At 49.7% G+C, this 24,665-nt stretch overlaps 1 protein-coding gene across 1 annotated transcript in view; it reads right to left on the bottom strand.

Annotated features, from left to right (window-relative positions):
- Positions 1-10,300: 10,300 nt before the first annotated feature.
- Positions 10,301-24,665, bottom strand: part of Kif5a (kinesin family member 5A) — a 36,007-nt gene continuing 21,642 nt past the window's right edge. Inside the window, exons 13-29 of the mRNA XM_032913667.1 lie at positions 24,412-24,480; positions 23,486-23,692; positions 23,054-23,200; positions 21,780-21,968; positions 21,381-21,498; positions 20,840-20,904; positions 20,635-20,744; positions 19,899-20,000; positions 19,278-19,338; positions 18,974-19,045; positions 18,746-18,850; positions 16,257-16,473; positions 15,900-16,053; positions 15,530-15,597; positions 15,038-15,065; positions 14,615-14,726; positions 10,301-12,896 (exon numbers count right to left, since the gene is read on the bottom strand). Of these exons, the coding sequence (XP_032769558.1) occupies positions 14,648-14,726; positions 15,038-15,065; positions 15,530-15,597; positions 15,900-16,053; positions 16,257-16,473; positions 18,746-18,850; positions 18,974-19,045; positions 19,278-19,338; positions 19,899-20,000; positions 20,635-20,744; positions 20,840-20,904; positions 21,381-21,498; positions 21,780-21,968; positions 23,054-23,200; positions 23,486-23,692; positions 24,412-24,480 (1,791 nt within the window). The 3' untranslated portion in view covers positions 10,301-12,896; positions 14,615-14,647. The remainder of the gene's footprint in view (positions 12,897-14,614; positions 14,727-15,037; positions 15,066-15,529; positions 15,598-15,899; positions 16,054-16,256; positions 16,474-18,745; positions 18,851-18,973; positions 19,046-19,277; positions 19,339-19,898; positions 20,001-20,634; positions 20,745-20,839; positions 20,905-21,380; positions 21,499-21,779; positions 21,969-23,053; positions 23,201-23,485; positions 23,693-24,411; positions 24,481-24,665) is intronic.

The raw sequence follows: 24,665 nt of genomic DNA on the forward strand, positions 1-24,665 counted from the left end.
CGGTAACCTGTTGCCTTAGAGGAAGGGATTTATGTAGGGAACGACAAGATCAGGGTTGGCTGGAGAATGAACAGTAAGTAAGGATTTAGGGATGGAAGCCAGAAACTGTTAATCCCAGCACTTGGGAGGTAGAATGGTGAGAAGCACAGGTTTTAGGCCGGCCTTGGGCTTAAAGACATACTGCTCCTAGAAGAAATGGAGGAAGGGCCGAGGGGAAATGGCTTGCTTCTGGGAGTCGGCTATAAGTAAATAAGTTCAGCTGTGCACGTGGCAGTGATGTACACCTTCTATTCCAGCACACAGAAGCAGATTCGGGTGAATCTCTGAATTCAAGTCCAGCCTGGTCTACATAGGAAGTTCTAGGCCAGCCAGGGATACATAGAAAGACCCTGTCTCAAAAAACAAGGAGGTCCAGAGATGCTGTTCGTAAGAACTATACTCCAGAGAATGCATGGTGCCTTTGGCACTGTGAAAGCCATCTGCAGGAAAGACACATCCCAATCAGTCCCAACTGGGCTTCCCTGTGCCCTGTAAACAAAGAATTCCGTGTCTCCAATAGTAGGATCTTGCCCTCTACTTCTGGCATTTAAGTTTGGCTTTGATTTATAGGAAGATACCCCATTCCTATCACTGGGAGATCATTTAATAACCTTATTGATTCTGAGGATCACCCATGCTGGCTGATTTCATGTTGTTCTGACCCCAGGTGGGATCATCTGAGAGGGGGGAACCTCAGGTGAGAAAATGATTTCATAATATCAAGTTGTAGGCAGGCCTGTAAGGCATTTTTAATTGGTGGGTGAGGACCCAGCCCATGGTGGGTGGAGCTGTCCCTGAGCTGGGGGTCCTGATTCTATAAGAAAGCAAGCTGAGCAAGCCATGGGGAGCAAGCCAGTAAGCAGCATCCCTTCATGGCCTCTGCATCAGCTCCTGCCTCTAGATTTCTGGTTTGAGTTCTTGCCTAGGCTTCCCACGGTCGACTATGATTTGGGATATGTAAGCCAGATAACCCTCTTCTCCCCAGGCTGCTTCTGCTGATAGTGTTTCGTCACAGCAATGGTAGTTACCTTTAGACATCACCCATGCACAATACTTTCCTTTAAGTCCTTTAACTGCGGCTTTAAATCTCCCAAGATGCCTTTCCAAATCCGCATTACATTCAGGGGTGGCATTACATAATGGAACCTTTCTAAAGAGGGTAGGCAAGATCCATGAAGGCCTACTGCCATCTGTTCTAAGGGAATGCCAGTTAGTTAGTCTTAGGTGGCTAAGAAGATACTTCAAAAATGTTAGCAAGGACCAGTAAGTATATCATGCACATGTCCTCATCAAAATGGCAGGGTTGGGTATAGTGGTGTGGATGAAGGACATTTTTCTGTGTAGTTCTTCACACTCCAGTCATTTCCCATGAGCCATCTAACCTCACCCTGGAGGTCTGCTGCTGCCATGCCTGTGACCAGAGCTGGCTCTCCAGCACTGTGGCTACAGCCTCTCCGTGAGCCACATCTGGCTGCTGAAGGGGTCCTGGGCTCAGCAAACAGTCTCCACACTTAGAATGCATCCTTTGATAAACTGTTGTTCAATTTTATATCCTTAGAGACTCACAGTGCTGACTTTGGCTTCTGATCAATTTTCTTCCCTAGGAATGGTAGGTTCACACAAATCTGGCTACATTTCACTAAGTGATGAAGGCAGATGTAGTAGTTTGAATATGCTTGGCCCAGGGAGTGACTCATTTGGAGGTGTGGCCTTGTTGGAGTAGGTGTGGCCTTGTTGGAAGAAGTGTGTCACTGTGCTGTGGGCTTTATTTAATACCTTAGTCCTAGCTGCCTAGAAGCTAGTCTTCTCCTATTTCCCTTTGGAACAAGCCATTGAACTCTCAGCTCCTCCTGCACTATGCTTGCCTGGATGCAGCCATATTCTTGCCTTGATGATAATGGACTGAATCTCTGAACTTGTAAGCCAGCCCCAATTAAATATTGTCCTTATAAGAGTTGCCTTGGTCATGCTGTCTGTTCACAGCAGTAAAACTCTACCTAAGACAGCAGACCCCTTTGTATACTTTTTCTCCCCCTTCCCAAACCCTTTTTGAAATACGTCTCACTAGATGCTCTGGAGTTCTCTATGTAGACCAGGTTGGCCTTGAACTCACAGAGATCCACTTGCTTCTGTTTCCCAAATGCCAGGATTAAATGCTGCAACTCATCTCCTCTCTTCCTTAAAAAAATTGCTTTAGCACTTTATAAGCCCAATTACATACTAGTCCTGTTTGGTTTCAGACCCTGGGTTAAGGAGCTGAAGTGCCTTTTTGGTATGTATACTTTACATACCAAAGCAGACCTAACCTCCAGGTTCTCCCAGCATCCCTCAGTCCCTACCTGGCATACCCAACCTCTAACTCTGAGCTCTCCAGCCCAGGGGCTAGGCTGCCCTTTCCCCAGAGGTTCTTTCCTATATAGTCAAGACATTTTGGTTCTCCCTCTCCTCTCCTCTCCTGTCCTCTCCCTCTCCTCTCTCCTCTCTCCTCTCTCCCCTCTCCCCTCTCCCCTCTCTTCTTCTCTCTCTCTCTCTCTCTCTCTCTCTCTCTCACACACACACACACACACACACACACACACACAACATCTCCTTTTATTCTCACACTATTTTCCAGAATCCTCTCACTTCCTGCCAATGCCCCACCTCCTATTCCCTCCCTTAGATCATTAGCCATTGGCTTTTTTATTGGCAGGCAATGCTTATAAAAGATTGTCTTAGGCTTAGCAGTTAAGAGCACTGGCTACTCTTCCAGAGATCCTGAGTTCAATTCCTACCAACCACATGGTGGCTCACAACCATCTATAAGGGTCTGATGCTTTCTTCTGGCATACAGGTATACATGCAGAAAGAGCAGTCATATAGATAAAATAAATGCATTAAAAATTCTCTTTACAGTTGCCCTTCTCGTAGTGATATCCCTGGCTTCCTTCCTCAGGGCCAGTGAACTTGCCTGCTCAAGAGCAGCTTCCCAATAAACTTACTATATATATATATAAATATATATAAATATATAAATATATATATAAAGTAAACTTATACTCATTTATTATATTCATTTATTATATATAAGTACACTGTAGCTGTCTTCAGATACACCAGAAGAGGGCATCGGATCTCTTTACAGATGGTTGTGAGCCACCATGTGGTTGCTGGGAATTGAACTCAGGACCTCTGGAAGAGCAATCGGGTGTTCTTAACCTCTGAGCCATCTCTCCAGCCCCCCCCCACCTTTTTTTTCCGGAGCTGGGGACCAAACCCAGGGCCTTGCACTTGCTAGGCAAGCGCTCTACCACTGAGCTAAATCCCCAACCTTATATTTTTTAATCTGGCTTGAATTATCTCATTTTAACTAACAGAGAATAACTTATCAGTCTGAGCCATTCACATTCACTGGCATGCTCCTGTCTCATGACATTTGGGAAGCAGAGGAAGGACGATCTCTGTGACTTCAAGCCTGTACTACAAAGTGAATTTCAGGCCACCCAGCACTGCACAATGGGATCCTGCCAACATCTCCAAAAGTCTAAGTAAGTAAATGCCAGGGACCAGCCCCAGGGTTGACAGATTCCCAAGAGGAGAAGGGAAGTCCAAGAGGGAGGAGCCAGTCAGGCGCTGAGATCAGGGAATCTTGCATCTCTGAATGACTGGCAATCAGGTTGCTTCCTTATTTAAACACGTTTCACAGGACAAAGACAGACTATTGATTATCTAAGAAGTACTGATTACGTCATTTTGCCTTCAGACATATGTTTAGTTTTTCCTTACAGGATCAGGTTTACAAGTTTAGTCCCAATTAGACAGCACAAATAGAACAGATACTATGTTTATAATTCCAATTCAAAGAATCTAAGGAATGTTTCTGCCACAGCTAAGCAAGCCAGTCAGTCAGTCAACAGGGTCTCAAGGGAGGGAGGGAGGATTAAAGAAAGAAAAGGCAATCAGACAACATTATATCATGACTCCAGCTAGTGCTGAGGCTGAAAAGGGCTTTTTTTTTTTTCCAGTCTGCTTTTATATCATTCTAGGTACATACAAAGAATATGGTCAGTCCTCAGGCATAAACAAAGTAGTTAAGGAACAAAGAAAGCATAAACAGAGGTCCCATAATTACTGTATTCAAGGTCTTAACAAGACCCATGAAGATACAAAGAACAAATCCCTCAACTGTGTTTACCTTGAGCCTACTTTCTTGTCCTAGCCCAATGTTGAATTCTTGCCAAATTCCTAGGATCGGCCCCCAGAGCTGTCCACACACAACAAGCACATTCGTTATCTGACAGCCTGCTTTTAGGCTGGCAGGGCTTGTAGTGTTGGAGCACTCCAGACACCCTACCCGCAAATATCTGAAATGACTCTTTTTATCCATCAGCAATGCCGGAAAGTAGGAGAAGGTTATTTTAGTCTGTTTTAGTTACTGCGTCCTATTCCTCCAGGGGTGTGCCCCATATTATCCCCTGTCTTTACCTTTTCAGGGAACTCTAAGCATATTGTAAAAAAGAAGTTTTGGATCTGTTACCAATTCTCCTGGCCAGTCAGAGTCAGTCAACCATTTCTGAGTTTACCGTGTTCCAATTCTACAGCCTGAGTTTGCCTAGCGGCGGATACCCCAAGAGGATACCCCAAGAGGGCTTCATTTAGAAATTCCTAGCTTAGTGCTCATCTGCGCCCATCATGATCTGCAGGGCTAAGGAAGACGTCCACATAGGCCCAGATAACGTTACCTCCCTAAAAGCAGGAGAGATAGTGAATTTAGGACTTTCCTAAAAAGACTCAGACATAAAATTAATCATAATGCAGAAACTCTGCGAGAATCCAACACGCAGAGACCGAAGCCTAAAGGTGAGAGACAGAGCAGCAGCAACAGCAGCGTCCGACTCAGCATAACGGGAGCACTGACAGAGCAGCAGCAACAGCAGCTTCCGACTCAGCATAACGAGCACTGACAGAACAGCAGCCACATAGGCCCACAGAACAGCAGCAACGGCAGCTTCCGACTCAGCATAGCGAGCACTGACCAGCAGCAACAGCAGTCTCCGAAAAGCAGGAGAGCAGCAACAGCAGCATCTGTGAATTTAGGACTTTCCAAAAGCAACGGCAGCATCTGACTGACAGAACAGCAGCAACAGACATAAAATTAATTCCGACTCAGCATAAAGGGAGCACTGACAGAAACAGCAACAGCAGAATCCAACACTCCAGCATAACGGGAGCACTGACAGAACAGCAGCAACAGCAGCGTCCGACTCAGCATAGCGGGAGCACTGACAGAGCAGCAGCAACAGCAGCGTCCGACTCAGCATAACGGGAGCACTGACAGAGCAGCAGCAACAGCAGCTTCCGACTCAGCATAGCAGGAGCACTGACAGAGCAGCAGCAACAGCATCCGACTCAGCATAACGGGAGCACTGACAGAGCAGCAGCAACAGCAGCGTCCGACTCAGCATAGCAGGAGCACTGACAGAGCAGCAGCAACGGCAGCGTCCGACTCAGCATAGCGGGAGCTCTGTCCAACGGCTGTGCTGGCTTTGTGACTGCAGCTGTTTCCAGTGGAAATGGTTGTGCTAAGTGAATGTATGATATGTATACTACATGTCTACTGTATATTTTGTATATTACATAATTATGTAGTGGATGTAATTATGTGATATAATACACACACACACACACACACACACACACACACACACTACTGCTTGTCAAATGCTCAATTCTCTCAGGAATGTCTGTCCTTCCAATTGCTCTCTGATATTCATGGGGACCTCAGCTGATGATAGACGTATGACCAACCCACTGAGCAAAGAGAGCTCTTCTATTGTCTCAGACAATGCAGTTTTGCCTCAGGCAGGCTGGGTGGTTATATTCAGATGCCTCACTTCTGTAACACTCAGATTGCAACTTCCCAGGTGTCCCCCAGCTTCATCAGCTAGGCTGGGGATCACACTTTCCTTCCTTGTTTACAAGTCTGTACCAGGGGGCTGGAGAGATGGCTCAGTGGTTAAGAGCACTGCTCTTCCAGAGGTCCTGAGTTCAAATCCCAGAAACCACACGGTGGCTCAAAACTGTCTGCAATCTTGTTTCCAGGGAATCTGACACCCTAAAAAAAATGCACATAAAATAAAAATAATTTTCTTAAAAAAATAAAAGGCAGTACCAATGTCAGCAATTCATCTGCGCACTATTCCCTGATCACCAGTTTCTTGAACTAGACTGTTATTAGGGACCCCATTTCATCCTCACCCCTGAGTTAAATGTCTGACCAGGGACATCTTCTATCCCTCCTTCCTTCATCACTCTCCTTCCTCACTGTTTAATTCTCTCCCAACAGGCTCTAAGATTTTTTTTTTTTTATCCCAGGAAAAGCTCTTTGGTGCAGAATGTATTTTTTTAGATTTATTTATTTGTTATGTATACAGTGCTCTGCCTGCCTGTATGCCTGCAGGCCAGAAGGGGACAGCAGATGTTATTATAAGGTTATAAGCCACCATTTGATTGCTGGGAATTGAACTCAGGACCTCTGGAAGACTAGGTGATGTTCTTAACCTCTGAGCCATCTCTGCAGCCCTTTATTGCAGATTTAGTTTGTACTTTCCCTCCCCTTTTACCTTCTATAAGGAATGGCAAGCCAACACCCCCATTTTTCCTTCCCTTTATCCACTTTTCCTGCCTCGGCAGAGCTCAGCAGAGGATAGCATCTGTAGTCTCCGCCCACCCGCCCTGCTCTCATAATTAACCCTCTTCCGTGGTAAGTTCTTTCTGGGTAGACAGCTAAACTGTGTTTGGATGACTAAACGTCCACAGCAAAAGACAAGCAACTTGACCACAGCTGCTTTCGACTGACTCTCTTTCTTGCCGCTTCAGGGATGACAACATACATGTTGTGTCAGCTATTTGGAGGGTATCCCTATACTCATGTAGAGAAGCCTGCTCATCAAGGGGCAAGACAGCATCCTTAGGACCCCACCCCCATGATGCCCCAGCCTTGGTTGTGAATCTCACCAAAGATAACAGAAAGTGCACAAGCACCATTACAGCACGAAGCACATCCCCCCCAAACACAGGGGAGGAAGCCATTTCAGTGTCTCCTCCCAACACTTCCACCTCAGGCATCATCCTCAACCACAGCCTTACCACCCCTCACTGGGACCATGTAACTGCCCCTCACTTGATCGTTGGCCCTGCTGGGCTCTAGTTGTGTGGCCTTTCAGGATGTGAAGTCATGCCTGTTCTCGGCAGATCTACTAAAGAAACGATTCCACCTGAGTTTACTTAGTGAACTAAAGGGTTGGGAGAGGGACATAGCTTACTGAAGTAGGGGTGAGGGGTTGCTTACTGAAGAAGAGGTGAAGGGTTGCTTACTGAAGTAGGATTGAGGGTCTACTTACTGAAGGAGGGGTGGGGTTGCAGGAGTGACTCAAAGACAAATGTATCACCAAAGAGCCAAACAGTGACCGCTTAGAGGTTGAACCTATGGAGCTCCCTGCAGGCAACTCTATGAAGGTCGTCTCTCCCAGAGAAATCTCTCCTGCTGACACAAACTTGGAACCTTGCAACTCTTGAAATTATCTGAAATTCCTGGGTCTTGTACCTTCCTTTAGTTTTCTTTCTTTCTTTTTTTTAAAGATTTATTCATTTATTATATATAAGCACACTGTAACTGTCTTCATATACACCAGAAGAGGGCATCAGATCTCTTTACAGATGGTTGTGAGCCACCATGTGGTTGCTAGGAATTGAACTCAGGACCTCTGGAATAGCAGTCGGGGCTCTTAACCACTGAGCCATTTCTCCAGCCCCCTTTAGTTTTCTATTTTGTTGTTTTCTTTTGTTTTTGTTTGTTTGTTTGTTGCGTGTGAGATAGGGTCTCTCTTCATAGCTCTGGCTGTTCTAGACTTCACTCTATAGACCAGGCTGGCCTTGAACTCAGAGATCTGCCTGTCTCTGTCTCCCTCCCAAATGCCAAGCTTTCCTTATAGTTTTCTGAGCCTGATTAATTACTCACTATCTTCCTTCCTCTCCCAAAGAGATAATGTCTCAATTTGGAAGAAATAGCAACAAAACCCCTGAAAGTGTAAGCATGGAGATCTGTGTCCACCTCAAGAGAAAAACCTTGCATCGGGGTAAAAAGCTCCTTCAGACAGGATGCTCATTCGAAAGGGAGGTTAAACGCTCCATCTTGCAGGGAAGCCTGTTAGGCTCAGGAAGTCCCCCAAACTGAGCAGATACACTCGGTCCTTCCCTCTTCAAGCAAATGTAAGCAATGAAGAAAGCTGAGAGACTCAGACAGGCTTAGATGCCTTGAGCAGAGACCCCTGATCTGCCTGAAGAGGCTCAGACCAACTGAACTGCTTGAAAGAGAGAGGTGAGGCTGCTTCTAGGTTTCCTGAGCTACGCTGGGCTCTGGTGATGCAGCTGTCTCTAAGTCATTTCTGCTCCTGTAAGCTTTCACCCATGTTTCTGAAGCACTCCAATAAACACCAGTCACACACTGATGGTATCCCTCCTTCAATATGTCACGGAGTCCATTGTTTGGACTAAGTAGACACTTCTTCCTTCCTCCCCGGGAAGTGTCATGTAACTGGGTGACTGCACACTCGATTCCCCTGGCCTTCCCTTTAAACCAGAAGCAAGGTTGTCTCCACAAAGATTGTGGAGTGGGTCTAGGAGAGTTAGGATCTAGGCTAGTGCTCTGGATGGCAGGCAGGGCAACTGAAATGAAATATACCAGGGTAGGGGTCGGGGCCACCCCAAGGGTCAGATGAGTTTGTAAACTCATCCTCTGTGGCCCCAACATTCTGACTGTAGTTTCCTCCAGCACAGATGCCTTGAGAGAATGATGGAGATTGAAAGAATGATGGGGCTAGCTGATCGTGGAGCAGCAGAATTGAGTCTGTTGTCAAGGGGAGCACAGAGACATGGGGGAGTGGGGGAGGAACTGGCCTAGGGACCGTGCAGGTCTAGGCGAGAACATGAAGAGAGCAGGATACACGTTCTGTTAAAGTTCATAACCAGCCTGGATATCCACCAATAATGGGATGGTTGATAAAGTATAGTATAAATATATATTTATATACTTTAAAAAGATCCATTTTCATTTATATGAGTACACTATAGTTGCCTTCAGACACACTGGAAGAGGGCATCAGATCACATGGTTGTGAGCCACCATGTGGTTGCTGGGAATTGAACTCAGGACCTCTGGAAGAGCAGTCAGTGCTCTTAACTGCTGCCCCATCTCTCCAGCCCCATTTTTATACTTTTCAGCAAGTTAAATGGATATATATCGACACGCAAGGATCTCCAGAATGTATTTTCAAGGGGGAGGAAGAATGTCACATATTCTAGAAATATGCAGGAAAACATCTGCAAGGATACAAACATGCTTATGATTGTATATTTATACAGATACCTACATACATACCTGCCAGGATATATGTACACATGAATATGTGTTTGTGTACATGTATGTATAATCTATGCTAACTACTAAATTTGAGAGGAGGGAAGTGGGAGAAGGATCTTCAGCTGGATGTGGTAGCAGGTCCCTGTCATCTGAGCACTTGGGGAGGAGGGTCAGGAGATCAGGGACGGATTCTGATAGTGAGTTTGAGGCCACTGGGCCACATGAGACCTTGTCTCAATAAATAAAAACAGAGTGTTTTACTTTTTTATTGCTATAGCAAAACACTACAACCAAGGCAATTTGTACAAGAAACATTTTTTTTTTCCTTTTCTTTTTTTCAGAGCTGGGGACCGAACCCAGGGCCTACCACTGAGCTAAATCCCCAACCCCTACAAGAAACATTTGCGTTGGGGCTTGCAGTTCCAGAGGTTTCGAGTCCATGACAGTCATGAACGGAGGGGAGTGTGGTAGGAGGCAGGGACCGGTGGGGAGGCCTGTTCAACAGCAGTTTAGACTTTACGTTGTATCCACAGCAGGAGGCCGAGAGAGCTAAGGGAATGCACACTTCCTAATCCTTCCCAAACAGCTCCAGGTACTGGGGGATGAGATTCTCATTCAAATCAGCACACTGGGCTATTGTGCCAGTTCCTTGTAACCACTGGGCTGTTTTCACGGCCCACATCATGGCTTAGGACCATCTGTAACTCCAGTTCCTGAGGATTTAGTGCCCTGTTCTAGCCTTTTGAGGGCACCAGGCACATACACGGTACACGTACACATGTGCAGACAAAACATGTATCGACATAAAAACAAACAGACAAAAGCCCTTTAAAAAACAAATAAAAAGGCGACAACCAGTCGTCATCGAATTCATTTTATTTTAAAGGTATCTGTGTCCACCAAGTAAATACACACTGGGATTTGTGTGGTTTGGTTTGTCTCCCACGCCGGCATGCAATATTTCATCTTGGCAGATGTAAGTGGTCAGGCCAGGGGCCCCTGTGGTGGCCTGGCTCTCTGAAGGGGATGTAGTGAACACAAGGAGTGTGTATGCTGAGAACCTTCTGATGAAGGGCTGTTTCTTTAGGTTGGCAAATGGCCGTTTCCCTTACATCTTGCTGAGAGAAGGCTGACCACTGTCACCTCCTTCCTTGTCTGCCCCGCTGTACACCTCCACATCTCCCTCCTTGTATTTTGAAAGAATTGTTGGGTGGCAAGATCGCCCTCAGATTCTCAGGTGTCCTACTGGCGTGAGCCACAGAGGACGCTCTCTTCCTTCTGAGGCAGTGTGATTTGTCTGCACCTCCTGACCTTTCTTTTGAGTTGTGGTTCCAGGGTGGAGGGTGGGGGAAGCAGATTGGACCCCTCTTGCAAATAAGTGAGTTCCAACCTCTTAGGGCTATCCCAGGGCCCTCTAACTAAGCAAGCATTTTCCACTGGTTAGGGCATGGACACAAAGAAATAATAAAGTTCCCAGCTCTGAATTACTTCACCGTTTTGGTTGTGGTTTTTTGCAGTTCCAGAGATAGACTGAAGCCCCAGACTTGTCACACTAAGTGTCTTCGCGAGGTACCACTGAGTCACGGTCAAAGCCCTAGGCTCATCCTGCTTACATCATCCTACATAGGATTTATTTTTAAAGTGTTTGAAAACTGCCGCCTGGGGGTTCTCCCATGCTGGTCTGACGCTGTCTTCATCCCTGTCACTCCCTGATAGGGAAAAAGAGCAGAAACTTTCCCTTGAAGGAGTCACAACCCACTATTTGCCAGCTGTCATCCACAGGGAGTTTTCTTCCGAGGCCTAGAAGGGTCTGGGCGGCAGGCTGCCCTCTGTTGGAGAGTCCTGGTCCCCTATCCTGGGTAAGACCGAGTATCTGGCTACTGTATTTCTTGGCTTAGGCTGAGTACTGAGCTTTATCCCTGCAGTTATCTGGAAAACTACCTTAGCACATGGGCAGGAAAGACTATCTGAACTGAAGCATCCTCTTCACTGCTGGGCAGGAGGGGGCCTGGGCTGAGCTGGCTGTGGGGAGAGCATTAGGTTCAAGCTCTTAGTCCCTACGCACTCTCTTGCACTCTCTCTCTTCCTCCCTCCTTCCTGTCTGTCTGTCTTTCCTTTCTTTCATTTTGAGATAGGGGTTTCTCCCATCATAGCACAAGCTCTCCTGGATCTCACTGTGTAGCAGTCCAGGCTAGCCTCAAATTTAGCAGTTTTCCTACCTTAGCTTCCTGAGAACAACATTGGAAAGTGTGAACCACCACACCCCGCTCTTGCTTTTGCAGTGGTGGGAATAAAAGCGGAGCTTTATCCTGTGTCAGGGGAGCTGCCTGCTGCCATGCTCCATCCTGCTCCCCACCCGTCTTTAAAGTGCACTTGAGACCAGATGGAGATTATAGAGGGAACTCTATTTGGGGAGGAACAAGCCAAACTCCATTTTGAAGGGAAGGCATCTAGAGACAGCTATTCTGCCAATAAACTGGAAGCCCCAAACCAAAGTCAGAGGTGGGAAGCACATGCAGCCCAATATGGGAGAAAGACAGAGCTTCTGGCCTCCACCTAAGGGTTCTGTGACAGGATAGCACACGGTAGTCCCCCAGCCTGCTCACTCCCCTGCCCCAGGGAGCCAACTATCCTGGCTCCCCTGCTTCTAACTATTGGCGTGGACGGATGAGCAGCTGTTTCTCAGCAGTCTGCCCTCTCGACTTTTCAGAAGAATGTTTTAAACCAACTCTAAGTTCTGGTTGTGATATCTGGGGTGGAAAGTATCAAAAGAGGCTTGGGCCAGAAAGGGAAATAAATAGTCCCGCGGACAATCCATGCTCTCAAACTGGGGAAGGAGGGAGCAAAAGGCCGACTTCACAGGCCAGAGGACAGCACCTGCAGTCTGCTGACTCAGGTGAGGAGTGTATGTGTGGAGGGGAGGGCATTGTCACAAACCTTCCACTGGGTTCTCCTCTGTGCTCTGTGTAAAGGGGGGGTCTGTTTCTCTCCTTTCGTAGATGCTAAGACATTCTTCTGCTTAAGGCTTTGTATGTACACCGTGTGGGTGGGTGTGCGTGCGCGTGGGTGAGCATGTACATGTGTGTTTGCGAGGATGGCAGCCTCCCAGCTCCCGTTTTTTCCTTTATCTTTTGTGACCTCTACTCAGTGACTGACATCACTTGGTGTAAGAAACAAGTATAAGGAAGAAAGGAGAAACGTTTCCCTCCTCCCTAATGCTCAGCGAGGAAGGGAGACTATGCTTAAAACTGCTAAATACATCATCAGATACTTAGAGGGTAGGACAGAGAGGAGAGACGTAGCAGCAGCTTCTGATAAATAGATACAGGGTACAAAGAGATACAGAGTAGAAGGAGACATCAAACAGTCCAACGACACGGGCTGGGGAGGGAGTTAGTGTCAGAGACCACAGGTTTTGCAGCATGCTGAGAGAAGAGGCCTCAGTCCCTCTTAGAAACTGGGGAAGAAAGAGAAAGAAGGTGTGAGGACCCAGCCTGGCCCGGCTTCTGTGTAGAAACAGACGGCATAGCTCACACTTTGGTTTATAGTTCCTTTAACACCACGAATCCAGCCGTACCCCCACTTCCAGTCAGTCTAACCCATGCCTCTCCACCCCAGATCCTCCCAGCATCCTCTCCCCCTTCACAGGTCTCCCTTGGCCTGGAGAGATGTGGCCTACTGCAGCCCAGCACTATGAAGAGATCACACATTTCCCCTTGATTCTAGTCAGCGAAGGAGCTAATGTGCACAACAAAACTGTCCATCTGGGGTTCAAAACAACCATGTCAAGGTGCCCGGGGACACCAGGTACAACGAGGGGTTCCTGGTGCTACAGGGGATTTGGCAAGAGGGAGGTGTTGGGCTGGAGAGATGGCTCAGCGGTTAAGAGCACTGACTGCTCTTCCAGAGATCCTGAGTTCAAATCCCGGCAACCACATGTTGGCTCACAACCATCTGCAATGGGATCTGATGCCCTCTTCCGGTGTGTCTGAAGACAGCTGCAGTGTACTTATATATGATAAATAAATTTTTAAAAAGAGAGAGGTGTTGAAGCTGGAGGGTTTGGGGTGGGGAGGCAGCTGGTTTCCATTTTTACTGACCATACTGTTGTCACTAGCTAGAGGCACCAAGAGTCAGACAGCACTATAGTCTTTGGTAGCATATGCTGACACAGGAATAGAGCTCAAGAACAAGGCAGGCATCGCCGTACACGAGACGGCTTAGGCATTAGATTATTTTAGGGTTAAGGCATAGGCACAATGGGATTTTCTCTCAAGTTCTCCATAACTAAGGTCTCCAACCTGTGAGGCTGTAGGTGGTAGAAGGACAGCAGCCCTTGCTTTAAAAAAAAAAAATTTAACGTGTGGCAGTGACCCCTAGTGGCAGAATTCAGTACTGCAGTTGTCACAGCACCTAAGGGGAAGAAAGCTGGGGCCATGGGAGGTCAGGGTTGGATATGGATGTGATTTAGGCTTTTAGCAAATGTTTTTGTTTGGTTTTGATACAGAGTCCCACTAACCCAGAACTCCTTCGAACTCATGATCTCCCTGCCTCTGTCTGCGTGCTGGGATTATAGGCGTGTGCTGCCACCATATGGGGACAAGCAGGAGTTGAAAGATCTTGAGATTTTTCTTTTTAAAAAGGGGGTGAAGTGGGGAGATGGATCATTCATAACATGCTTACTGAATGGACATGAGGACTCTGTTCAGATCCCCAGCACCTACATAAAGGCCAGTCTGTTACCCCAGCACAGGGGACAGAAATGGGCAGATGGGAGCGGGGGGAGGAGGAGGGGGAGGGGGAGAGCTGACTGGCCAGCCGGTCTACCCAAAACAGCAAGCTCCAGGATCAGTGTGGGGCCTTATCTCAAAAAGTAAGATGGAATGTGAGAGAGGAAGACACCACACCGAAGCTGGCCTCTGGATGTGAGTGTGCACGCACGCGCACGCACACACACACACAGACACAGGAAGATACACACGCACAGAGGAAGACACCACACCAACCAACCTTGGCCTCTGGATGTGGGGGCACACATAACACACACACACACACACACACACACACACACACACACACACACACACACACACACACACATACTCATGAACAGGAGAGGAGGCCAGGGCCAGACAGGTGGAGACTGGGACCAGGGAGGGAAGCTGCCTCAGCTACCTGAAAGTGCAGATATGCAGCCGGGATTGGGAGTTAGCTGGCTGCCGTCTCTTGGTGGAGAGGGAAAAGCTTGGCCGGGTCCTCAGCCTCATAGCCGCAGGGCAGGTCACTCCTGGAGGAAGAAACGTTCTATCGTGAGCTCTGCTCCTGCCATGGTCAGTGCTCTGACAGCGTGCCTGAGAGATACTGGAGGGCAAGGGCAGGGAAGATGCTCGCTTCCTAAGGAAACTCGAGGCCTTGTCCAAGGTCAGAACGTTCCCTAAAGTAGGGAGAAAGTATCAGATATCCCGGGAATGCCTGATCTCCTGCCTCATTTCCTCCCTCCCCCGCCAGAGCTCCAGGGAAGTCCACACAGAGAGAGCAGTGTTACTCGCTTTTCCCTCTAGTCCCACCTAGAGAACCCAAGGCTAGGAGTCTGAGTACCTGTTGTCGTTGATATCTGTGGCGTTTCCTGAAGTGATGACCGTTGAGAACACAGGGTGAGAAAAAGGCTGCTGTGAGAACAGTCTTCGCAACCCTGCCCGTCCTAACACCCACGCCTCTAAGAAACTAGGAAACTGACGCACTTTACCCTCACCCATCCAAGCTGTATATTATACTTACACTCACTGAGACAGGGATAGACAGACAGACAGATAGACAGAGCAGCTACTTCTAAACAAACTAGTGGGTTTGGCTGGAGACCTAAGCAAGCCCAAGGCTCAGCGGACCCACATGGATCCCCCCACCCCCACCCCACTGTACCAGGAATGGAATGCAGGGAGGAAACCACACTAGGCAAGCGCAGTGCCACGGAGCCCTCCCTGACGGTATCTTTTTATTTGACACTCTAGTGGGAGGAAGGTTCTGTTCCTGTCTGTTGTAATCACTTCTCTTCTCCCTGGGGACCCTGTCGGCTGGGTCTTCGTCACTCACCATTGTCCGTGCTGGCCTTCTGGTAGGAAGCCAAGGGGGCAACAGATGTGGCTCCGTTGCTGGCAAAGCTGGAAGGAACAGAATAGCGCTGCAGCCCCTGGGGCCCACAGCCCACCATTCTGAGAGCCACTATGCCCACCCCCCTCCCAGTCAGTCACCCTTTCCATCCCTGGTAAAGAGGTCACCAATCACGGACACAGGGAGACAGCACCCACCTCCTAACCACAACCCAGAAGGTCGTAAAAAGGGTCAGAAACCACATGACTTAGGAAATTAATTGTTAAATGAGCCAAGAGCTGACACCACCCTATGCCTTCCCAGGGCCCAGAAGGCCTTGGGCTGGAGCTCTGGCCATGCCCACATCACTCACTACACGTCTGAGGTGGAGCTAGGCGCAGCCTGCAGGTGCAGGTTCTGGTAGTTCTGGAAGAGGTTGTTGGTGTAGCTGATACACTCGGGACTCCGGGTACCGTAGGGGTTGGTGGGTGAGGAGGCAGGATAGTGGCCGGGCCTCACAGGCTTAGCTACGAGACAGGAGAAACAACTGTAAGAAAGCTATTGGTTACCCAAGTTCACCTGGTCCCAAGGTCAACCCCAGCAAAATGACATCATCATCCTGTGGTGGAAAGACTGGGGCTAAAAGCAAGTGCTAAGTTGTCTGGCGCTTTGGGACTGGCTGTGTTTGCCTCAGGTGGTGACGAGGTCTCACCCACTGACATCCACTCACCAATCTGGGCAGAATGGCCCCGCTTGCCAGAGCTCTTGTACCGCACAGCTTCCTTGATGCGGTCCACCTCCTGCTGGTACCGGCGCTTGTCCTTCATAGCGCCCTCCTTGGCCTCCTTCAGTGCACCCTCCAGGGCCTTAACTCTCTCAGCCGTAGCCCGAAGTCGTTTTTCCAATTTAGGAAGCTCACAACGCAGATCTGCATTGTCACGTACCAGCTGCGGAGTGAGCCACGCAGAAGAACCCAGAAAAGCCAGTGACCCAAAATAGAGCCACCCAGAGGAGTGTGGGGGTTGGGAGGAGAGAGAATAAAGGAGAATCAGGACCCTGTCATTTCTTCCTCGAGAGACCTCCTTCCCTCTAGCAGTGTGCAGCTCCAGCCAGTTCTTCCCAGCTCCCTGTTTTCTAAGCAGCAAAACCAGCAGCTCCGAGATGGCCCGAGTTCTTACAACAGTGCCCTGTCCGTGCCTCATCCACCTGGACACTCCCATCCACTGTATGTCACAGCCCACGCCTGACCAACAGCTCCAGGGCCCCCGTGGGAATAAGATGGCTGTGTGTGCATGCCAAGGGCAGGGCAGCAAGAGCACATGACAGTCTGAGGGTGGACACGGGCTGAGAAGGGCGAGGGTGAGAGCCATGCAGCACAGGAGCAGAAGCCGGGATCTGGGACCCCCATACAGCCACACACGGAGCCTCACAGGAAGGAAAGAAAAAAACGCTTGCAGCACTCACCACTTTTCCCTAGGGACCCAACCCCTAGGCTGTCCTCCCCATCCCCATTAAAATCATGCCAGAGTGTAATGGCAACCCCTCTGCAGTGAGAAGGCCCTCAGATCATTTTGCAGGGTCTGCACGCACACTGACTGGAGCACTTGAAACTACTCAGGTGCAAGGCCTTGGGAGCTGGAGGGGGGGAGGGAGGGAGGGAGGGAGGGAGGGCAGGTCAGCACAGCAGAGGGCATGACGGGGAAGGGACAGAGAATCTTCTGAGCAGCTTTAGTTGATTAGGGACCGTCAAACGTCTCTGCACTGCTGGCTTAGCTTAGCTGGTGACGACTCTATTTCCTTCACAGACTGTGTCTGCTAACAAGGGATCTCGTTCACTCTCTCTCTCTATCCTGTAGGGGAGCAGTGTTTGGAGTTTGGGACTTAGAGCAGAAGCAGAGGCTTTGAGGAAGGAAAAGAGGAGAAGCTTTTTTTAAAAAAAGGAAGAAAAAGAAAGACAGTAGGTCAAGGTCTTACTAAGTAGCCCAGGGTGGCCTAGAACTCACAATATAGCCTCAGCTGCCTTCAAGCTCTATCTTCTCAGGTACTGGGATTACAGGCCTGTGCTACCATGACCAGGCTGTAAGGGACTGGGGTCAAACTCAAGGTTTTGTTTGCCCAAGCTCAACAAGAACTCTCTCAACTCAGCTAGGTCCCTAGCCTGCTTTTTAAAAGATCTTTCTAGCTGTCATCCAGCTTTTCTGTTAAGATGTCCTACCATTTTATAATAGGAGAGGGAAGGAAAGATAACACTTAAACCCTCGGGAGGTCCAAAGACAGCAAATCCAGCAGTTTGTGGCCAAGTCTCAAATTTATGAAGTTTTCACAAGGATGCACTCACCGTGTCTTTACACAGACAGCAGGCTGGGAGGGAAAGGTGGGCTTAGCTAGAGAACGAGTCCAGATGGAATTTAAGGTGGACTCGAGACAGAGATAGTGAAGTTTAGGTTGGGACTTGTTCTATGAATCAATTAGAGGGCCAGACTACTGGGTGCGCTGGTTCCTCGGTATGGATGGGACCTCTTCTGCTGTGGACACACCCAACATTTCCTGACCTGATTCCTCGGGAGGGACTGCTCTTTCACCCAGAGAGCCCACACTTGGAAACCCAGGCTTCCACCTACAGGGCAGCAAGCAGCAAGAGGGGGACAGAGAGGCAGCTGCTCAGTGCAGGCGTCCTGACTGGCGCCCACTAGAGGCTGGGTGGGTCATGTGAAGAACATCATTTACTGTGGGGTACACCTGCACATGAAGTGTTTTTGTTTGGTTTTGCTAAGAAAAAGCCCGATGCCCTTGTTTTCCTTATATCCCTGTCTGAAGTCTGGTAGTATTATACCTGGACCATGACCCCACAACAGAGCTAGAGAGAGACGCACGCAGGGCCTTGTGCAGGCTACGCAAGCCTGCTGCTGACCCACCTCCCAGCCCTCAGATAGTTACACCCCCATGTGTCTCTGTCCTGCATGCATTTTAACCTCGTCCTCCAGATGGGGACTTTCACTTTAAGCAAAGATAGGCGAGAAAAACTTTTGAGAAGGGAGAACGGGTTCAGAGCAAAGGTCAGTGCACACGTGTAGTCAGATAAGGTACCAAGCAGGGACTCATGGGTAAGAGGGCTAAGCGTAGCATGCAACTAAGTCTTCCCGAACCAAGGGGCCTTTCGGGAGGTGGGTATCACAGGGACCTGGCCTCAAGTTCTCTCCACTCCTTTCTGGATCTGACCTGTTTGTGAACCTTTGTAAGCTGTTCCAGGTTGTTCTCAAGAAAGGAGATCTTCTGCTTTTGGGAATGAATCCCCCCACTGTCCTCGGGCTCCATTTCTGCACTCTGGTTAGAGGAAGAAAGACGCTGTCCTGAGGCCAAATGACCCCACAGGGGACAACAGGCTGGCGAGCCCTGAGAGGGAAGGAGAGTACAGGGTCGGTGTGACCCGTGGGTGGGCGCACTTACTTTCTTGACTCGAGTCGTGACGTCTTGAACGAACAGCTTGCGCAGGTTGTGGAGGGTCTGGAGTTCACGGGCCTGTGAGGAATAGTGCAAACTTGGGGGCAACTGGAGACCAGGCCTACCTTCCCCCTCCACAATCACTGAAACCTTCTGTCTATACAGCGGTGGTCTGTCATGCCGACTGTGCCACCGACGCACAGTAAAAGAGCAGGAGGGACAGGGTGGGCAGAGGTGAGGACGGGGAAGAGGTGAGGAGCACAGAGCCTCCACCCAGTCCGACAATGAGGCACAGAAGGAAACCACTCACAACTGTCTCCTCCAGCCCCTTGAGGTCCTGCTTGGACTGCTCATGCCGCTCATACAGAAATCTGCAGCAGGAAAAATAAGGAGAAAGAGACAAGAAAGACCTCTTTGGACACTCCGCCCACCATTCCTTTATCTTTACCGTCATCTAATATACAGGTTACTCGTGTTTGCCATGCAGTAATCAGAAAGGAATCCTCAGAAGGAGTTCAGAGGAAATTTTACGGAAGGCCACGATTCTACTATTTGCAGCTAAAACTACCAGGCGCCCATCGTGCCAACTCTTCTTTCTGTGCATCTAATAGCCACCTACACAGTTTCTAGGGATCAGACAGTCTACACTGTTTCAAAACCTGATAGCCCTGGCTGTCCTGGAACTCATTGTATGGACCAGGCTAGCCTCAGACTCACAGTGAACCCCCTGCCTCCACCTCCCGAGTGCTGGGATTAAAGGCGTGGGCTACCACGCCAGGCCTGGAAATCCTTTCTGTTGGTCCCCTTTCCTCTCCCCACCCCTTCATGCTTGCTTCCTGTGCCTCTCCCAACAGAGGCCAGCCATGCATCCCGCATCTGCACACGTGCGTGCGCGTGCACACACGTGTCTGCCGGTAGGCGTGTCACTCACGTCAGCTCCTGGAGCTTGGCACTCTTCTCGTTCTCTTCGTTCTTCAGTCTCTCGTAATCAGCCTGAAGCTTCTCCAGCTCTAACTGGAGCTTCTGGTTCAGGCTAGGGAGGGTGGGACATAGAGAGATACTGAAGGGGGAAATGGAAGCTCGGTTCCTCACACTTCTGTCTTCTACACGTCCCAGTGAGACCTGATGCACCGGACTTCAGATATCAGGGGTACACACTGGATCTATTGGGGGTACACACTGGATCTATTGGGGGTACACACTGGATCTATCGGGGGTACACACTGGCTACCATTTTCATGGCAACATGGGAGCCGGAGTACTCCAATCATAAAGGTCTCAAGGGCAGGTCTAATTCTAACTACCTGTGTCTTCTAATTAATTTCCTATGTGCATGAGTGTTTTGCTTGTAAGTATGTGTGTGTGCTCTGTGTGTGCCTGGTACCCAAGGAGGCCAGAAGAGGGTGTCGGATCCACTGGGACTGGAGTTACAGGTGGTTGTGAGCCACCATGTGGTTGCTGGGAATCAAACCCAGGTCCTCTGGAAGAACAGCCAGGGCTCTTAACTACAGAGCCACCTCTCTAACCCTTCTTATGTCTCTTGAGACTGGGCCTCAGGGAGTGTCATTGTTGAGGAAATGACCTTGGACATTAAGGATCCAGAAGGATGGCTGGAGTGGCCACAGCAAGGACTGGGCAGACACTAGAGCCACGTCTAAGACGCTTACTCTTTAAGCTCATCAATGGTCTTCTGTTTCTCATTGATCTCGTCCCGGAGGCGGGCCAGCTGCCGGTGATGGGCCTCTCGATGATTCTCCATCTGTAGTTCCAGGGCCTTCTGCAAAGAGCACAACCCTGTGTCAGAGCCAGACTCCCGGGCTGGCAGGCAGGGAGCCCCTGCCCTGCCACACGGCTGTTCCCTCCCCAGCTCACCTTCACCTCCTCCGCATCCTGCGTATCTGGCTCCTTGTCTTTCAGAGCTACCTCGTGTACAGTTTCTAAGAGGAGAGGAAGACAGCTCCCATGACACCAGCAATCCAGGTCGCAGGGGATGGGTGCATAGGGACATGCTGGGTTGGGACAGTCCAATTGGACTCATCAGGGATAAAGAACAGAGGGTCTAGAATTCGTGTGAAATGAGATGCATGCGGGCTGGAGAGATGGCTCAGCGGTTAAGAACACTGACTGCTCTTCCAAAGGTCCTGAGTTCAATTCCCAGCAACCACATGGTGGCTCACAGCCATCTGTAATGGGATCTGATGCCCTCTTCTGGTGTGTCTGAAGATAGCGACAGTGTACTCATATATAATAAATAAATCTTTAAAAAAATAAAAGAGCTACATGCAAAGGCCAGGCCACATGTGGAGGAGCACATGAGCTGAGAACCCAGGTGAGAAGCTGTCGGCCATTTCCTCCGGTGTGGGTGACTGTCCTTCCCAGTCCCTCTGGGACCTCAGATCCAAGGAGCTCTCACCCTGCGCCTGGAGCTTGGCTAGCTCATCGCTCAGGGAGTCGTAGGACTCTTCCAGGTGCCGCTTCTTCAACTCCACAGTCTGCATGTATTCCGTGAGCGAACGGATCTTGGCCTCGTGCTGGTGGAAGGAGTGGGGTTGGTGGCATAAAGGAGACAAAGGTACAAAGGGTCTTACACTGTAAACTGCAGCTCTCCTCCCACGCCTTCCCTCATAGCCTCTATGAAGCTAAAGGCCACGGCTGGTCCTATGGAGACTCTTCCTTTAGACGGTCAGGTTGAAGGTCAGCATCCCCTAAACCTCATGCCTGGATCCTCTCCACCATCCTCCTGGTTCCTCAGGCCTTCTATAGCCTCAAAGCATCCCTTCTCATACAACGGTTCCCATCCTCAGACACTCACCTGTGAGATGAGCAGCTGGCAAGACGACAGCTCCCTACCGGTCACCTCCATCTTGCGATGACACTCCACTTGGAGGTTCTCCAGCTGCCGGCATCGCTTAACCACGGACTTCACCTCTGACTTGATCTTGCTGATGTAGAGTCGGGCCACCGTGAACTCCTCTTCGATGGCCCCACTGATCTCCACAGGCTGGGAGTGGGCAGAGGAGGAAGAGCTGCTTCTCTGAGGCGGAAAGCCTGCATCTGCATCCTTCACCCTCACTCCGACTTAATCCCCTTCACAGGTACTCAAGGAAGCTGGGAATTCCTCAACACCTTTTAGCAGCTGGTGCTGGCTAGTTCTATGCCAACTTGACACAAGCTAGCCATCGTCTGAGAGGGGGCAAGCCTCAGTTGAGAAAAGGCCTCCAGAATATCAGGCTGTCGGCATGCCTGCAGGGTATTTTTTTTTTTCAAATAGTTATTAATGCAGGAGGGCCCAGCCTATGGTGGGAGGTGTCACCCTTGGGCTGGTGGTTTTGGGTCCTATAAGAAAGCAGGCTAAGGGGGTTGGAGAGATAGCTCATGGTTAAGAGCACTTCCAGAGGTTCTGAGTTCAATTCCTAGGAACCACGTGGTGGCTCACAACCATTTGACGCCCTTTTCTGGTGTATCTGAAGACAGCTACAGTGTACTCACATACATAAAATAAATAAATAAAATTTAAAAAAGAAAAGAAAGCAGGCTGAGCAAGCCGTGGAGATCAAGCTGGTAAGCAGCACCCCTCCATGGCCTCGGGCTCAGCTCCTGTCTCCAGCTTCCCACCATGTTGGAGTTCTATGCTTTGGCTTCCCCCAGTGGACTGTGACTTGAGATATGTCACAGCCAACAGACCTTTCCCTCCCAGGTTGCTTCTGGTCATGGTGTTTCATCACAGCAACAGTAACCCTGACTGAGTCACCTTCTGACTAGCACCTCATTTCAAAGCCCCTGTTTACATTCGGATGTTGGATTTTGATAGCTCTCCCTTCTGCCTTGAAAACCAGTGAGTCATTTCTTTTGTTTGCCACATCGCCCTCGCTAGTCTTCAACCCCTGAGCCTGTCTCACCCTCCCGAGGACGGGGACTGCAGCTGCACACCTCGGCACCCCGAGGGACTTTCTTTCATAAATAATCTGGTCCTGCCTCGTGATCCCAATAGGTCATTTTCTTATGTACAGATTTGCATGCCATTCCTATCCGTTGTCACCTCTAGGCCCTGCTAATCTCACCCAGACACACAGCTGTCTCACTCACCAGCTTAATCTCGCCGTTGCCCACGATGACACTGAACTCACTCAGGTCCTTCATCAGCCCATTCAGCACCTCAGCAATCCGTTTTCGCTGGTGTCCACTGACTTCCTGGAGCCGCTGTAGCTCAGACTCCAGGGACAGCATGGTGGCCTAGGGACAGCCCCTAAGGTCATAACCATTGCCAGCCTCCTGCTCCCCTTCCCAGCTTGAGCAGAGCCTCTCAAGTCATGTAAGACTCTGAGGGCTGCTATGGAGAGAATACAGACCCTGCAGAAGCCTCTGGAAGAGAGAAGGGCAAATTGCAGAGGCAGGGCGGGGGGGAGGGGGGTGTCTTAACACACTCAGCAGCAGCGCAGGAGACAAGACCGCACAGTCATGGCGGGAGGCAGAGGCCTGTGAGGGCAGGGAGCCCCCGGCCACTCGCCAGGCACTCACCACTTTCTGGGACAGCTCATCCACCAGCAGCTGGTTCTGCTGGCTCTTCTCCTCCACCTCCTGGGACTTCTGGTCATAGTTGACTGCCAGCTCCTCCAGGGCCTGCAACACTTCCTTCACCTCCTCCTTCGCGGCATCATTCTCGGACTGCAGGTGGCTCAGCTCCCGCTGGACCTTCTCATTGTCTCCCCGAGTGGACACTAGCAGCTTCGAGGAAGAGGAAGACCGCACGCTGTGTGTGTGGGCTAAGTCCCAACACCCCACTTGGCACACACCCCAAGTACAAGTCAAGGGGAAGCGAGCTTCGGGCTCCGTTAACCAGGATGGAAAAGCATGAGATTCCATCACTAGGACTTAAGAGCAACTGACTGGTCCCTGCGTAGCTACAGATAGCTGGAACTCTTTTTACTTAGTCTGGTTTGGAGACAGGGTTTCTCTGTGTAGCCCTGGCTGTCTTGGAACTCACTCTGTAGACCAGGCTGACCTTGAACTCAGAGATCTGCCTGCTTATGCCTCCCAAATGCTGGGATCTACCACGCCCCGCTTAGCGTTGAACTCTTGATCTTCCTAACTCAGCCTCCTAAATGAAGTTTCCATAATGCACGATTTTCACAGGTCACTGGCCACTAAGTAGAATGCCTATTCATCCATGTACTTCTGTCTGTTTTAGATAAAGTTTCGTGTATCCAAGGTTTGTAGCCAAGGACGGCCTGAACGTCTATCCTGATCACAGGTGTGCACCAGATCACAGGTCTATGCCACCACAACGGTTCTATGCTCTGCTAGGGACCAACAACCCCAGGGCTTCATGAATGGCATGCTCACACACTACCAACAGAGCTGCATCCTCTGCAGCTCCCGCCCTGGGTTAGAGGAGCGCTATTTGATTTGCAGGGATGGCGACGGTCCCTCCCTCTGTTACCTACCTCTTCCTGGTCCAGCATCTGCTGCTTCAGCTTCTCAATGAGTTGGCTCTGTTGGTTGATCTCATCATCCTGTCAGAGACAAGAGGGGATGTGAGGGGCTACTTCTCCCAGCTTAGGGTGCTGGGATGGGAGGGAGAAGCCAGCCCTAAACTCTGAGTTGGTGGCCCTTGCCCCTATGGGACTATGACAGTCCCTCGGGGACAACCTTGACACTACACAGCAAAAGTCTACACATCCATATCCTTTGGCCTGGA

The sequence above is a fragment of the Rattus rattus genome, chromosome 1 (genome assembly GCF_011064425.1).
Source record: "Rattus rattus isolate New Zealand chromosome 1, Rrattus_CSIRO_v1, whole genome shotgun sequence".
In the NCBI taxonomy this organism is placed as follows: domain Eukaryota; kingdom Metazoa; phylum Chordata; class Mammalia; order Rodentia; family Muridae; genus Rattus; species Rattus rattus.